The 11825-nt window shown below is 45.3% G+C and overlaps 1 protein-coding gene across 1 annotated transcript; it reads right to left on the minus strand.

Moving 5' to 3' along the window:
• Positions 1-6482: 6482 nt before the first annotated feature.
• On the minus strand, positions 6483-8316 carry LOC123166525 (uncharacterized). Its single transcript, XM_044584332.1, has 2 exons — positions 7715-8316; positions 6483-7624 (listed from the first exon to the last, which is right to left on the minus strand). The coding sequence occupies exons 1-2, from the start codon at positions 8195-8197 to the stop codon at positions 6890-6892; spliced, it is 1218 nt and encodes a 405-aa protein (XP_044440267.1). The 5' UTR covers positions 8198-8316; the 3' UTR covers positions 6483-6889.
• Positions 8317-11825: the final 3509 nt, after the last annotated feature.

Raw genomic sequence — 11825 nt, forward strand, 5'->3', positions numbered from 1 at the left:
GAGGATCTTTTCCCGACTTTAGGGGGAGAGAATCAACCCCTTGATGCTAAAAGTCGAGAAATCACGTGGCAAGCCACGGGGATCCACGCTCATGACCCGCGCACTGCTGAGACTGAGAGAGAAGTCCAAAAGATAATAGATTTGCAGTCTTTAGCAAATCAACAGCCCGACCACTTTAGTGACTTAAAGACTGTGACAAAATCGCATGTGCACGCGCGCAATGCACCGGAAAGGGTTGAAATACCGAAGAAAAATGATGGTATACCCGCTCCCGTCCAAAGGCCTAAAAGGACGAGAAATCCGGCTTCTCAAATCCCAAGTACTCGGGGACGCCTGACGAAAAAGGATAAGAGAGATTTATCACAGCCTGTCGCCAAAGTACCCCAAATTGAAACGGGGAGCCAGTCGAGACCTGGCACAAGTACGGAAAATTCGGTGCACGAAATTCCGGACTTAAACTTTCCCATAGGGGAAACACCCAGCGGAGTTGTGAGCGCACACATCGGCGCGGGAAATCTAAAGGACCTTGCTCCCATAATGGGAAATTTGGTAGAGCAAGTGTTTGCGCCGGATGCGCTCCATGACGAAATGCCATAAATTATATTTATACGGGGGAGTCCCTGAACCGAGCAACGGTGATTGTCGACATCAACTTTGCTACGAAAATTGCCTCAATCATAGATCTTGACCCTGAGCCTAACACGCTCGTTGATTGCAAGAAAAGGTCGGATTGGAAAGATTGGCAGCAGGCAATTACTGCCGAATTATTATCTCTCAACAAAAGGAAGGTGTTCGGACCAGTTTGTCGAACTCCTCCCCACATTCGCCCTGTTGGCCATAGGTGGGTTTTTGTTCGAAAGAGAGATGAAAATAATAAGGTAGTACGGTACAAAGCAAGGCTCGTTGCTCAAGGGTTCACTCAACGACCAGGTGTCGATTTTGAGGAGACTTATTCCCCAGTCATGGATGGAGTTACCTTTAGATACTTGATCTCGATGGCAGTAAACATGGGCTTGAAAATGAAACTAATGGATGTTGTCACTGCTTACCTATATGGTAACTTGGATTCGAACATATACATGAAGGTTCCAGAAGGTATCCCTGTTCCGAACCATGATAGAGCAAACAGGGGTCTATACAGTGTTCAACTTCAAAAGGCACTGTACGGACTCAGACAGTCTGGTAGAATGTGGTACAATCGCTTAAGTGATTTCCTTCACGAGAAGGGCTACACGAGCAATAAAGATTGCCCATGTGTTTTTATACGGCGATCCCAAGATGGATTCTGTATAATCTCGGTGTACGTGGACGATTTAAACATAATCGGTACGCCTGAGGATATTGAGGAAGCGAGTTCCTACCTGATGTCGGAATTTGAGATGAAGGATTTGGGTAAAACCAAGTTCTGTCTAGGTCTGCAACTTGAACATTCCCCTGATGGGATTCTAGTGCACCAATCGGCCTACACCCAGAAGGTGTTGGAGAGATTTGGATTTGATAAGGCATATCCTTCTAAGACCCCGATGGTCGGAAGATCTTTACAGCTAGACAAGGACCCGTTCAGGCCAAAGGAAGAGGGGGAGGAAACTCTGGGACCAGAGGTTCCTTACCTGAGTGCAGTTGGAGCACTCATGTACCTCGCAAATTGTACACAGCCAGACATTGCGTTCGCCGTCAGTTTGCTTGCTCGGTACAGTTCTGAACCTACCAAGAGGCATTGGAAAGGTGTCAAGGACGTCTTCCGTTACCTGCAAGGGACCAAAGATCTTGGCCTGTTTTATAAAAGAAATCAAGGCCTATCTATTATAGGCTATGCCGATGCTGGGTACCTATCGGACCCGCATGATTGCAAATCGCAGACTGGATATGTTTTCCTTTGTGGTGGAACTGCGTTTTCCTGGAAATCGTCCAAGCAAACACTTGTGTCGACTTCCACGAACCACTCGGAAATCATGGCACTATTCCAAGCGTCAAAAGAGTGTGTATCGCTTCGGCGGATGATCGGCCACATTCAGCAGACATGTGGGCTGAACACCGTACAAACCCCTACCATTATCTATGAAGATAATGCTGCTTGTGTTGCACAAGTCCAGATGGGTTATGTAAAGAGTAACCTCACAAAGCATATTAGTCCCAAGTTCTTCTATGCACATGAGCTGCAACAGTTGAACGAGGTGAGAGTTTTGCATTCTAAGTCCTGTGACAATCTTGCTGATATGTTCACTAAATCATTACCGGCATCAACCTTAGAGAGGTGTGTGCGTGGAATCGGTATGATGAGACTTAGAGAGATGCAAGGTTCAGGGGGAGAAACTTCACAAACTCATTGCTAAAATCTCAATCCTGATGATCGAGTACTCAACTTGATGGTTGAGTGGATTGTACTCTTTTTCCCTTGAGTGAGTTTTCCTGATGTTTCTCACACGAGGTTTTTGACGAGGCAATTCGTGCAATACAACAATGTATATCGTGTGCTCTTTCTCCATATTTTTTCCCACTGGGTTTTTCGGAGTTTTGAGGCATGGATATACGGATAATTACCCAAGGGGGAGTGTTGGGAAACCAGGGCCACCAGGGGTGGCGGCGGCCTCGTGCGTATCGCACGGGCTAGCCCCTCCCGTTTCCCCCACTTTACGTTAAGTGGGTACTTATCCCTTGACCCTTTACCCCCTATATAAAGCAACGAGGAGCCATCATTGTAATCCCTGATCATTGATTAATAAAGCTGGTCTCCTCCATATCTCTCTGTCTCATTTACTTTCGCGTGTTCGACTACTTCGTCTACGACGCTCGCCCTCGCTCCGCAACATCGGACCGGACTCGCCGGCGGAGTTGCGGAACAAAAAATAAGACAACACGTAGAGGAGGACTAGGGCATATATGCATGGTCCTCGCACGTTACGTCGCTATAGGCATGCTGTATGCATGAAGCAGGACGGCATGAGCCAAAAAATGTTACACCTACGGGTGGGATACGTAAAGCTACCAAACCTCCCATGCCTAACTAATCAATCCCCGCTGAATTTCACTGAGGCCTAATTTGGTTGCAAGGGGAGAGTATCCCAGGGCTCTAATCCTCCACCGGGGTGTTTCCATGGCCATGGAGGATCCTCTCCTATCACGGAGAGATCACCTAGGCAGTTTGGAGGACAGTGGAGAGAACACAAGATGACGTCCAGAAAAAACGCTAGGTGAGGAGATCGCTAGATGCGCCTGCGCCAGTCGTGGCTTTTCTCCCTGACATATGTACGCATGGATCTCTCTCCCGGGGAAAGGAAGGGGATCGGGGCAGAATATCCCAGCGAGCGAGCGACCAAATGTCGCGGCGGTTTTCCACGAGCCAAGTTTGCCTTGTGGGCTATGTGCCCTGGTTTTTGACGAGGATCCCCCTGAGATCACGGACTACCAAACTAGCCCTGAGTGGGGCCCCCTCCCTTTTCTTTTCCAATCAAACCTTTCCAACTAAGCTCGTTCGTAAGCTACGTAAAGAAGATTACGTAGGTGTAGCGTTGTCTCGGCATGAGCACACCTTGATTTGGATGCTCTTTTACAAAAAGAACCTTATTTTTTATTTAATCACGCATATATCCTCTGTTTGTCAAAAAAAGGTCTTCTGCAAAAACTATGTTTTTCAGAAATAACCACAAGCGCGCGCTTGCTGCCGCGCGTTTCGAACCCACGCCGCGCTTTTGGAAGCGTTAGCTCGCTGCCGCTGCACTACTGCGCCTACTACTATAAGAGGCACGCCGAAATGTTTGTATACCTTGCGACGTTCGATTTTTCTACGAAGAATAAAAACGCGCGCCCGTCCGCCGGAAATCGATCCGCGCTGAGTCGAAATGTTTGCTGCCTCTGCCCCACGGCATCCTATGCGTCAACTCGCTCGTTTAGTCTTTAAACTCTGAACAGTTCCGGTTTTTATACGATATAAAAACATTATATGACATTAAAAAAAATTCAGGGCGTCGTATAATTAAAAATATGCTCATTGCATCATATATCAAAAGTTCATCGTATAAAAGCGTATCGTATATTAAAATACGTTCACCACATCTTTTAATATATATATATTAAACATTTATTAATATACAATGATCTTATTTAAATATATGATTTCGTATTATAGAAATTTTATCGTTTTGGGGAAAAGTTGAAAAATACTTGTGCATTTGCAAAAAAATGTTCAGAACATTTTTGGGAAAAGTTGAACACGTATTTAAAAGTTGTAAAATGTATTTTCTAAAAATGTTCATCATGCATTATAATTTTTTTTACGATAAGACGATAATTTTTAGTACATGTTATCAATTTTTCGAGTAACTGTGCATTAAAAAATACAACAAATATTCGCAGTAACTCTGAGTTGGGCATATAATATTTTTAACTGTGTATTTGAAAATTACAATGAGGATGGATAATAATTGTGCATGCATGTGGTCCTGAGTGAAGACACATATTCTTACATTTGTTTTTTCAATCCACATAAATTTTAGAAAAAAGTTCATGCTTGGCACTAAATAATACTAACCCACATAAAATTTTGCCGTGCGTGGGTTCTAGTGCGGTGCTTGTCACTAAATAGTACTAACATATAATTGCAAAAAAAGCTGATAAGAATTATCCTTTTTAGGAATATATGCATGTGGTCATGGCCGCGGTTGGGCCGTCCTGGAGCCCATGCGAAGCTGCATCTTCTAGCTCGATCGGATCTGGAATTCGTGGACGAGCCACACGGGCGGCGGGGTTTGACTCCAGCGGCTGTTCCCGTTCGGCCACCGGCGACCACGCCGCCCTGAGCCCTCGTCGCCCAACCGCCACCATCACCCAACCGTGCGCCCCACCAGCGTCGCCGAGCACCACCGCCCCGGCGAGCCAGCGAACAAGAGAGGAAGTGAAGGAGATGGGAGAGGGGCACCGTGCACTGGCGAGCCAGCGACTGGGCTCCGGCGACCCGGCGACCCGGCGATGGGGCTCCGGCGAGCAAGCCCGGCAAGGTCGAGGCGGCGGGGCACAAGGGAGGCGGCTGGGAGTGATTAAATTTAAAACAAAGGTGTTTTCTGCAAAAAAATATGCCAAGTTGGCTCCTTACACACGGGTCCCAGGTCAGATACGCCGTCAATACGTCTTTATATGCAACTTAGAACTTTGTAACACTTAAGCCCTGAGTTGGTACTGATGTGCAAAACTTTTAAGTAGTGGTACCAATCCGTGAGTAGGTGCTGAAGTGTGGTACCAACATGCAATTAACTCTGCACGGCATCATTGCATGCAATTAAATCTTAGAACAACTAGTAGAATAAAGAAGCGCAGTGATGTGGCTTTGTTGAGGACCGGATGAGGTACTTGACCTTTGTAATGCTGATTTGGTCGCCACTTGATGAATGCATTTCCTTTTCCTCGCAAAAAAGACTCCAGTAGAGAAGTCGACAACATCAAAACTCCATAATAACTGAGCGCATGCAGAAAAAACAGCTCTAACGCCATACGAGTCAATTTCGCCATGCACTATGGAGGACCATCCATATCTGGCCTCCCAGCCTCCTTATTTGGCATCTCGAGGCCAACTTTTGAAGCTCACTCTATCCGGCAAAAATGGTGGCACGAACAGAACTTCATGTAGTCCCCACCCTCACGGTGAGGATGGAAGGGAGAGTGGGGAAAGGATATCCCACTAACGATAGAGTCCCACTAGGTAGATGAAATTTGGAGGCCATATTATAGCAATTCCGAGTCTGCCTTTGTCCGTCTCAACATCCAAATGTTTGAGTTAAAAGCAGAAAATTACCACGGCTAGGTTTGCAAAAAACTATGTAGTCTCTAATTTATATTTTTGCAGAAGCCACTACGTTTCTGGTAAACTTTTTTGCAAGAAGAACTGATCACTTGCTTTGCGGCCTTTGAGCACTTTTCCGACAGGTGGGGCCCAAAAATGCAAACGTGCCCTAACGGCCTGGCGAACGGCACAGTTTGGCGTCGTCTAGTCAAAACGTCCCGGTCGACCTGGTCGGTCAAACGGACACGCTCCCTCCCTCCCTCTCCCCCTCCCCCTTTCCCTCTCTCCCTCGCGCACATGCTCTCTTCTCTGGTATCGTCGCCGTCACTGACCCAGCTGCTCGCCGCCGGCCACCATGGTGTCATGGAACGACGGTGAAAACAACAAGGACTCCGCCTGCCAGTACATTTCCTCTTGCGATGCCACTGTTAGGGTCAGTACTTCGAGTTAGGTTTCGATTTGGGGATTTGGGGATTTAGGGTTTCTGTGACTCCGGCTCGATTTAGGGTGTCTGGACTTCGGCAAGCGTCTCCCAAAACTGGACACCGGATGTATCCACGGACTTTTGGGGTTCAACATTGGATGGCCCCCTTTGTAAGCGAAACAGCTCCATCTACAAGTTCAATGCATGACAAAATTGAAGGACACCACAGACACAATAAATTCTACTGCATTCAGAGGTATTCTATCTCATCGACGACGCAACATAAACTTCGATCACCATGTCACACACAAACTAAGGTAAATCCCCAGTAATACATCTGAGAAACCCAAAGGAGTGTCAAACTTAGCGAGTTCATGCACAACTGTACTACAAGTACAATCAATCCATAAACTTCGTCGGATTGTCTGAAATTTCACGAACAGCGCTTCGTACAGTTTCTGAGAATCTGACCCTAGAATAATTTGAGCCATGCCAAACTGAACCGCAACCTTCAGGTATGCCACAGAGGCCATCACATCGGCGGCATAGTAGCCCTTGGAGGTTTATAGACCTTACTGTCACATCATAGCAATACCGCGCGCCTCTCCTTCTATCAGCATAAAAGGAGCAGTCCGTGGTAACATTTAAAGAACTGCTACTGCATTCTCATAATATGATGAACTAGATTATACCTAAAGGCCATTGATTTTTCTCCTTTGTCCCAAGTTTGTACATTGTCGCGCAAGTGGCATCACAACACCAGGGAAGAACCACCGGGCAGCTTTGTACTTCCCCGGCAAACCGCCAACAGGGCTCTGAAACAGCACCTTCCGCTCCACCATGGAGTAGATGCCCCAAGTGCTGAATGAGCACTCGTCAACATCACCTACAAAGTAGATGCAGTTGCTCATGCACCCTGGCACCTCTGAAGCATGCAGCGCGAACGATGATTGATCGCTCACGAAAAGCGCCTGTTCGCCGGCGAGCCTCTCCACCTTCACCCACCGTGCCCCATGAACATCCAGCCTGTACACCTCGAAGCCACAGATGGATTTGGGGCATCCGGGCTCTTTTGTTGCGAACACAGGACCAACAAACATGACCTCGTCTTCTGACTCGAGCAGGTGGCAGTTCCGAATGAAGCGGTACCCGAAGATTGGGGAGTACTGCTCGAGAATGCTCGGCGCACGGAGCCTTGTCAGGCGCCAAGGCAGCGGTGCCTGGGTATCCATGGTGTACACCAAACCAGAGAATTCCAGAGCATACAAGACACCGCCGCTGTAGGCCGACAGAGCAATGGCATGGTAGATTTCGAACCCTTGAGGCAGAAGCAGCTTCTGCTCGCTCCACTCGTCCGAGCACCACCACCAGAGAGAGACACCCCTATGGAACTCAGTAATGAAGAACGCCTCGGCGCCGGTGCAAAGCTAGCGTACAGAGTTCTCAGTCAGATGATCGACAGGATGCAAGTGTACCAGAACAAAAAATCAATCCACTTCATGTAACTTTCCACACACCTTAGGTCCGGTCCGAGAGATGCTCGCAGAAATCTGAACGCTCCCGGACGCGCCGGTGACAGGGTTTACGAGGAGGACATGGCTGCCGTTCACGAAGGAGAGGCTGCCGCTGGAAGAGGCGCCACACAGCTCGAAACATTCCGCGTGCCAGCCCATGGCCGGCATGGCCGGCGCTGGCGAGTCCTCCTCGTTGTCATCGACCGGCACGGAGAAGATCGCCCCGCGGGGGTGCTCGTGGAGGACCTCGAGTGCGAACAGGTGCGGGGTGGGTCTCGCTAGCCGCTCGGAGATGGTCGCCGCCCAGGACCTGCAAACGGTGGCGAGGCGCACCGAATCGAGCGGGCTGACGCAGCGGAGGATCTCCTCCGTGAGGTGGAAAGGGAGGCCGCCGATGGTTCCGCTCGCGGCATCTCCGCCGTCGGCGGGTTCGTGTTGGATGCAGATCTTGCTTGTTAGGGTGGGCGTGGGTTTGATCGGCTCCATGTGGGAGAGAGAGGAGAGGAATGTTGGGGGTGCGTTGGAATGGCGCCGGCAGATGATGCCGGGGGGTGGCGGCGTTGGCCGGAGCGAGAGAAGAGAAAGGGGATCAACCAGGGTTTGGAGCGGTGGATGCAGCTAGTGGGCCGGGTCGGACTTTAGAGACGGACTCTTATCCGAAGCTCGTGTAAGGCTTCAACGCTCCTCCCGAACGGCTGGCCGGGCCGTTTATATGTTTTTCTTTTTCTTCTTTACAGGTTTATTTCAGGTTTTTCTTTTCATTTAGATTTTTTTTTAAAATCAAAAAAATGGAATTTCGAAAAAATAGTCGCAAATTCTGAAAATGTTCACTTTTTAATAAAATGTACCTGTTTATAAAAACGTAAATTCGAAAACAAGTTTGTATGCAAACAATTGGTTAAAATATTGAAAACATTCACTTTTTAAGTCTATGGTTTTTTAAAATTGCAAACTTGAAAACATTTCGCATTTAAAAAAAATATCCATGCTTTAAAAGTCTCTTCACAAATTCAAAAAAGTATTCGTGTTTCCAAAAAAAGTTCATTTAAAAAATAGTTTGTGTTTTTGATAATGTTCATTGTTTAAAAAAATGTTTGTGTTTTCAACAAATCAAACTTTTCAAAAAAATTTGTTTTCTTCAAATACCAAATGAAAACAAAAATAAATGCCACAACCATAACCAGAGCCGCTACAGTAGCCAGCTCGCTACAAGAACCGGGTCACTATATGCTAGATGTGCCGACCTAGTTGGAGGGCGCATGTGCGGAACATAACCAGTTTGACGCAGAGAGCGTCACATAGGGGCTCCCAAGTTTATTTTGGGCGCTTCTATATGCCGCCTCACGAGAGCCCGATGAAGCACTCAACACATGGGCCAGGCCCAACGACATGACAGCTCGCGCGCTTGCCCAAAGTTGAGGCATGGATAACGTGGTAGCTGGCATTTTCTATTCGACGCTTAGGTTAGTGGGAGTAACTGAGCAAGTAACATGATGCACATCAAGGCATGTTTGCTTATGTGGCAAATAGTTAATGAGGAAAGAGATATTTATGGTAACATAACATAGTCTAAAGCAAAATGGTCTACAACCTGATGAATGCAACCATCTATGATATTTTTGCACTATAAAGGTAGTAATATAGACTAGTATCATATGCATGATACTATATTAAGTTACTCTCCACTATGACCATCCTTAGCATCAATCCATTGATTACTCCAATCTTTGTACCCATCGCTCACGCGCGTTCCCCCATTGAGCCAACCATTCTAACCCTTCTGCTAGTTTCGGTTTTGAAAAGATTCTAGATGCCTTGGGTTTGTTTTTTCCTTTATTTCTTTCTGCACCTTTATGGGTTTTCTACCGGTTTTGTTCGCCTTTTCATTTTTTTCATTTTGTTTGTTTTCTATTTTTCTTTTTTATTTTACAATTAATGAACAGTTTTTGAAATTCATGAATGACTTTCAAATTGTTCAACTTTTTCAAATTCATGATATATTTTCAAACTCGTGATCCTTTTCAAATTTATCAATAGTTTCAAATTCGCATACTATTTTCAAATTCATGAACATTTTTCTAATTCATGATTTTTTTAAATCAGAAGCAGTATTGAAATTCATGAAAAAAGAATCTAATTCATGAACTTTAAAAATATTTGTGAATACCTTTTTAATATATGCATTTCGTTATCGATAAAAAACCAGAAGTCGGATTTTTCGGAATCAACAACTACTGGTTTTTCTGGATGGTCTTTTGAGCTCACTAGTGCAACCCAGCGACCTCCTTATTTGGGCTACAGCCCACGCTAGCCACCCATGAGCGTCGGTTAGCTAACTAGCACTTAAGGCGCTGGAGAGGAGGTCCCAAGTTTGCGCACTCACATAAAGTCAACGCACACATCAAGCGGGGACGCAACTACTAGAATAGGACTTTCGAGATGGGCCCTATCAAAAGCTCGTGCAAGAGAATCTAATGTGGCTCTAACACAAAGACATAAAGGAAAGAACACGGTTTTTTTTAGCGAAGTGAGAGTGGCAAGATTTTCTTAAGCATGCTAACACATGGATATAATTTATCAAACTACTTTAGACAAGTTATGGGAGATCGTATGGCTAAGTGTGACATCGTAAATCCTACATTTGGCTAGATCTCTCAAGCCCTTCGTTACATCCCCGGGTGACTAGCAGCTCATGGCTGCGATGGCTGGCATGGTGGCCCGCCATGATGACCAAGGGTGGAAAGATTGTCACGTGGCACCTAGCCATGGTGATGGTGGAAGGCCGAGCAAAAAAAAGGCAGGGCTGGGGGTAGATGCTGAAGCACTACATTGGAAGATATATGAGATAATTAAGATATGATTGATGGAGTAGTGATGTTTCTTAACAAGGGGATGTACCCTGATTTCTATTGAAGAAACCACACGGGGAAGTTCGTTTAGGAAATTAAAAAAGAATGCAGAAGAAAAGGAAATCGACCTAGCCTCTCGTGGCAAACAATACAACCAGGGCGGGGGGCGTGCTAAAAGTGGCCACCAACACGTCAAGCCACATTCTAGATATATTCTATCGGGCAATTAAAGAAAATGGTGGTATATGCTTCCACATGGCCCACAAAAGAGACAAATATCATCACCTCACATTCTCTTTTTCTAACCACACCCTTGGTTAAAATACTATCTTTCAGAACCAATCAAATAAAAACTCTGGCATTTAGAAGGTATCTTGATTTTACAAAAAATAAAATATGTCAAACCAATTAGTCTATTCCAGTTAAGAGCACGCTAAAAAAAGCCTTCACTGAAAATCTTTTAGCACTAAGAAGCCAACTAATTCCATCTAGGGCATCGATCAATTGTATATTGGCGCAATCACTCCTCAAACTAGATCATACCCTGCGCATTGTTATGGGTACGTATTGGGTTGCCATATATTTTTGAAATTTGATTGTGTGGAACATGAATATGGGAACTAAAACTAAAATATAGTACACATGATTTATTGTATAGTTATAGAATAATTATTGAATGTAAGTATCATAATATAATGGAAATGTATGAGTCATTTTCTATGCATGCCCGCACGTTGGGGTGGGTCTTTTACCATGTCAACCATGTTCAGTTGAGGAGAATATTTTGTATGATCATACCTCAACCATGTCATCCATGAACAGACTCCGTAAGATCTCATAGAGTAGAAATTGAAATAATAAGTCTTGTGACATGATCGAATTTTCTATTTATTACACTTGCCTTTTTATTATAATATGAAAATGTATTCATTTTCTTTGCATCAATTGTGATCCGCAATACCATCGGAGTAAAAGAAGGGCTTATGGGAAGGTGATAGGGTAGGGTTGGCTATACTGCTGGTGGTTAATAATCTGAAGCACATGGAAATGGGGATAATCTCATCCATTCCTAAACACATAATACACTGTGACATGCAAAGTTGTGCAAATTTCTGTAAACGGACGATAATCTGACTCGGAACACAAACTTAGTAGCTGCCATATTCAACTCATTAATTAGGTTCCACGCAAAAAAAAGCTCATTAATTAGGTTCTGAATTGTGATCAACATATACAAGTAACCAAAAACATAATTAAGTTTACAT

Source organism: Triticum aestivum, chromosome 7D (genome assembly GCF_018294505.1).
Source record: "Triticum aestivum cultivar Chinese Spring chromosome 7D, IWGSC CS RefSeq v2.1, whole genome shotgun sequence".
Taxonomy (NCBI): domain Eukaryota; kingdom Viridiplantae; phylum Streptophyta; class Magnoliopsida; order Poales; family Poaceae; genus Triticum; species Triticum aestivum.

Coding starts and splice junctions, on each gene's coding strand:
- LOC123166525 (XM_044584332.1), bottom strand. CDS start 8,197: ATGGAGCCGATCAAACCCACGCCCACCCTAACAAGCAAGATCTGCATC. Junction 7,625..7,714: donor TCTCTCGGACCGGACCTAAG/GTGTGTGGAAAG, acceptor TCTGTACGCTAG/CTTTGCACCGGCGCCGAGGC.